The following is a 4,628-nucleotide window of genomic DNA, read 5'->3' as shown; positions in this document are numbered from 1 at the left end:
AATGTGAATTTTAATTATATTTAGTTTTAATTAATATATATAAAAACAAATTTTTAGTTACATTTAATTTTAATTAGGTTTAAGTTTTATTTGAAATGAATATACTAACCAAAGAAGGTAATCAGGTACAGCAAAAGAAAAAAAAAACAATTTAAAATTTTACCATTTTGTTCAACAAATTTACTGATCTTATTATGTTCTGAGTATACCTATGATTTAATTCGTAAATATTATATAAAATCAAACTACAATGATTTTTTAAAACATCATTTAACTATTTTTATAAAAAATTCAAATATGAATTTTTAAATATATATTTTTTTAAATTTCGTATAAAAAAATTGTGAAAGTTCAAAATTCAGTAGTATCAAACTTTGGTGATTTTTTTCCCTGCACCACATTACTGTTAATTGTACTCTATTAAGATTAAGATAAGATACTTTTCCTTATTACACCAAGTCATTAATGTACTTATTCTCGTCATTATCTTTGTCATTTTTTCATTCGGGAAGAAAAAAGAAGAAGAAGAAAATAGAAGTTATTCTGAAAACTATCATTTATGTTTGAAAAATTATTTTAAAATGTTTTTTCTGAAATATTCATTTTGAAATTTATTATATATATTTTATAAAAATTATTATGAACATTGTATTTCAAAATGCATTTCATTATATTCCAAAATATTTGTTCTGGAAATTGTTTTGAAAATTTTAGACACCTTATTCCGAAATATTTCCAGAACAATGATAGTTTCCCAAAGTTAAGGGGGTTTAGTTGGAAATTATGGTGGTGCAGAAGTAAAAAGCCTTGATTAAAATGATGCCCGGGCTCAAAAGCCCAGCCCTGCGTTTTGTTTCTTTCAATTCATTTTTCGTACCTTTCTCATTGTCTTGTCCCAACTTCTACGGGCTTGTCCTGAACGCTATTACACACTTTCAGGAAATGGATCAGATGAGAGGAAAAAACATTGTCATGGTTTCCTCGTCTGAAGAAGAAGAAGGAGTAGAAGAGGAAGATGACGATGATGATGAAGTAGAAGAGGAAGATGAAGATGATGAAGAAGAAGAAAGCGATTTCGATGAAGCATCCGAATCCGAATCCGAATCCGATGACAATGACGTTGATGATTCCTCTCTCTCCGATAAAGTTGTCTCCCTACTTCGAGGTATTAATTTACTAATGGTAACGAAGTTATTAATATCGTGTTCGATCAGTGCCGTTAAATTCTACGTTTTATGTGTGATTTTTCCAGAAGGAAAGGATATTCAATCTTTGAAACTAAAGGAATGCAAGGCTTATCTACGGAATCATGGCCTGAGAATAGCGGGAAATAGAGATATTTGTGTTGCCAGGATAAGGGAGCATTGGAGGTAAGGGTTTCCGATTCGAGAAGCCTATTTGACTATTGAGTTAGAAGCAACTTCAATACACGGAAGTTTCGTATGAAATTACTGACCTAATAATCATTTGTAGTTGTCTTCATTTTCTCATTGTTCTTAGAAAGAAATTTTTTCTTGTGAATGAGTTTTGCTTGATTTTGTCTCAACAGAAGAAATTATGTTTGTCCTACATAGTTCTAAGAAATATTTGTGCCATATCCATTTAAGAGTAATAGAATGATTCTTTCTTTCTGAAGAAGGAAAGGCTTTTTAGTTTTGGTTTTGAGTTTATGTACTTCAAACATTTTGATATCCCAGGTTAAAATACGGAAGTGGATACACGCTCTACCCAAAATCATCCTTTACCATTAATTGTACCGGTAAATTACTCTTTCCTTTTTTGCTATCATTTGCCTAACTTTTATCGTTCTCTGTTAAATACTCGTTTTCTCACTTAACTCAGGTGATGTCTGCACGGGAGATGTTGTACTGTTCAGACAAAAGGTTTATGAAAAGTAATTTGTTTGCACTGGTTACTTTTAATCAATGATTTCTTCCTATCCCTGAATTGTTCCTTTACGACTTAGTTGTACGTTTTACCAGGTTTAGTAAAGTGACTAGGCATGGAAAAATTATAGGAAACAGAACTGTTGCTGGCAGGGTTGTGAAGGAGAGCTATGGTGCAGCTAAACAACAGCATACCTTCACTGTGAGTCTAAAGTTTGCTGCAATTAGTTGGATGCATGAAAAAGAGTTCTGTATTACACTTTGGTCTTTTATTTGGACACCCGTTACTGGATCATATATGCTCTTGTAAAATGGAGCAGTACAATGGCTATCTTGGTTAGTAAAGTAGAGTTCTGGTTTCTCTCTCAAATTTTGTCTTGAGAATTTCTGTTAGCTTTTATATTTAATCTGGTATTTGCGGTGGTACAATTGTTTTGCAAGTCAATAGCCAATTTCTTGTACTTGAGAACGGAGAAACGTAAATAAAAAATAACACAATTGGTTTTGTAGTTGGATGTTATACCTACAAAATTTAGTAGCTACTCTTCAAATTAATATAATTCAAATTCTTCATCTATGTCTTGCAGGTGGAGGTGTTGTGGAGTACTGGGGTTTGGAAATTGCCTCCACTCTCCCCTTTACTCGTAAAGGGACGGAATCTCTACAAACAGAAAACTTACAGACAGGTATCAGCGTGTGCCAACCTTTATCAATGTTATCTCTTTCAAGTTACAGTTTGTTACTTTCATTGTTCTTCATGATATAGAGATGGAAAAATGAAGCTGATAGAATCGAAGTACTTCATGAGAAGCACAGACGCGGTGCAGCAGCGAGATCTAAGAGAGCGTTGAAGAACAAAAAGAGAAGTTGTTTTGCGAATGAATGTAGAGGTAATTTTGGATTTCAGCAGACGGGTTTGTTGCACTATGTTATAGTTTTTCACAGTATTGGTGATAACTTGTCACTCAACTCTTGCTATTATTAGGTTCCAAACGGTCGCATGAAATCCACAATGAAAAACGGTCAAAATCAGGAAGATCCTCTGTAGATAAGGTCAGGCACCAAGATGGCTTCAGAAGAGAAAATAGCTTTCAACCTCGAGCGGCCACTTCATCAACTCCAGTAACACGGAAGGAGAATGCATCCTCAAGAGCGTCCAGATATACTGGGGGAAGTCATCATTCTGATAAATTTGACCGTTACCAAGTTCCAGTTTATCCATCATATGATAGTTATACGCAAAGTACATACCGATATCATGTAAATTCTCAAAGCAGGAACGTGCCAAGCGAATTCTTTTATCACAACAGAGGTCTAATTCCACCTTCCAGGCCTCCTGTTGGTGAATTCACAACTAGATCGCAACACCTGGTATCCAACCATAATCGTCATACCCAGACAAACCTATACGACTTCGAATTGAAGAATTATGGAGGGAGAAAGTACGGTATATGATGTGATCTATTTTTCATTTGGAAGACTCGGACTTAAACCAGTTTGATTTCGCCTTTGAACAGTTTTAGTTCACATCACAGTGGATGGAATTTAAGCCTTTTTTCTGAAACGTTGGGTTTGGGTTAGGATCTTTAGGATGTACAGATACTTCATCATAGTTGCTGAACCGATATACAATCATGTCAAATAAATGATGCTCCTGATATGCTTTTGGATACTTGTTGTAACTAGTGTCGTTGACTTAAAATTCTCTGAAAACTTTCTTCCATATAATTCATATATCAATCCACAAAACTGGATCCAGTTGGCAAATAGGTAGGCACTTAAGTTTGATTCTTGATTGTGTGAAAAATATTTTTTTGGTCGAAAGATTATGCGAAAGTATTGATTTAATATTTGATGGTTTTTAATCATGATTAATTTGATAATAATTAAGTAATATCTTGATGCATTATTTTAAGTAATGTGTTCATATTATACAAAAAGAAAAGAAAAGAATGTTATTAAATAAATTACTTTTAAGTTCTAAACATAGATAGAAATAAGATGTGACAACTAATTCTTTGTATTAAGACATTTTAGTGATTGTTTATAAGTATAAATGTGAAGTTTTTGAGTCGGTCTGTAAATGAGAACGAAAAATTGAATTTATGAAAGTATTCGACTAGCCTATGAAAATTTAGCTTCCGGGAAGCTTTCATTGCATCCACGGGTGGCCAAACATGACCTTGTAAACAAATTAAAGCCAATGCATCAATAACTACGCTAAAGCTTCTGCATCCCCATAAAATTTCATCTCCCACCCCCATCAAAACCTTTCAAAAAATGTTTTCCCTATAGGGATTTAAGGAGATGATTTGGGGGAGATGATTTGAGTGGATTTGAGGGTAATTTTTTTGTTGTTTTTTTGAGTGGATTTGAGGTTAATTGAGAGTGGATTTGGAAGGAAAGTTTGTGAGAATTAGTGTAGGATTTGATTGATGTGATTGATTTTAAAAATTAGTTTAATTGGTAGAAAATATAGATTACCAAATTGCCCTTCTTATAAAAGTATTATAAAATGTTATTTTGTAATGTTATATTTAATTGTAAAAAAGTTTATAAAGAGAAAAAAAATTATTAATAATTGTTAAAAATATTGTTTAAAAATTATAAAAGTTATAATGTAGTAAAATAAATATATTTTAAAATGTTTAGGGAAATTTGAACATAATTTAAGATCTCAAAGTCACATACAAACCAAAATAAAGACATTGAAGTCATGGAATATATTATCGGAAATAAAAT

At 32.3% G+C, this 4,628-nt stretch overlaps 1 protein-coding gene across 1 annotated transcript; it reads left to right on the top strand.

Annotated features, from left to right (window-relative positions):
• Window positions 1-889: 889 nt before the first annotated feature.
• On the top strand, window positions 890-3,558 carry LOC108335105 (zinc finger CCCH domain-containing protein 62). Its single transcript, XM_017571045.2, has 8 exons — window positions 890-1,165; window positions 1,253-1,370; window positions 1,698-1,759; window positions 1,843-1,894; window positions 1,983-2,088; window positions 2,474-2,572; window positions 2,653-2,776; window positions 2,872-3,558. Exons 1-8 carry the CDS (start codon window positions 943-945, stop codon window positions 3,339-3,341), a joined length of 1,254 nt encoding a protein of 417 aa, XP_017426534.1. The 5' UTR covers window positions 890-942; the 3' UTR covers window positions 3,342-3,558.
• Window positions 3,559-4,628: the final 1,070 nt, after the last annotated feature.

This window comes from Vigna angularis, chromosome 10 (genome assembly GCF_016808095.1).
Source record: "Vigna angularis cultivar LongXiaoDou No.4 chromosome 10, ASM1680809v1, whole genome shotgun sequence".
In the NCBI taxonomy this organism is placed as follows: Eukaryota; Viridiplantae; Streptophyta; class Magnoliopsida; order Fabales; family Fabaceae; genus Vigna; species Vigna angularis.
The sequence above is the reverse complement of the archived record's forward strand: the minus strand, read 5'-3'. Positions and strand labels throughout refer to the sequence as shown.

What these genes read in the sequence shown, in the direction of transcription:
- LOC108335105 (XM_017571045.2), top strand. Translation starts at nt 943, where the DNA reads ATGGATCAGATGAGAGGAAAAAACATTGTCATGGTTTCCTCGTCTGAA. An exon ending in AGTTGTCTCCCTACTTCGAG is followed by an intron (nt 1,166 to 1,252) that starts GTATTAATTTAC and finishes TGATTTTTCCAG; the next exon opens with AAGGAAAGGATATTCAATCT. An exon ending in AACAGAAAACTTACAGACAG is followed by an intron (nt 2,573 to 2,652) that starts GTATCAGCGTGT and finishes TTCATGATATAG; the next exon opens with AGATGGAAAAATGAAGCTGA.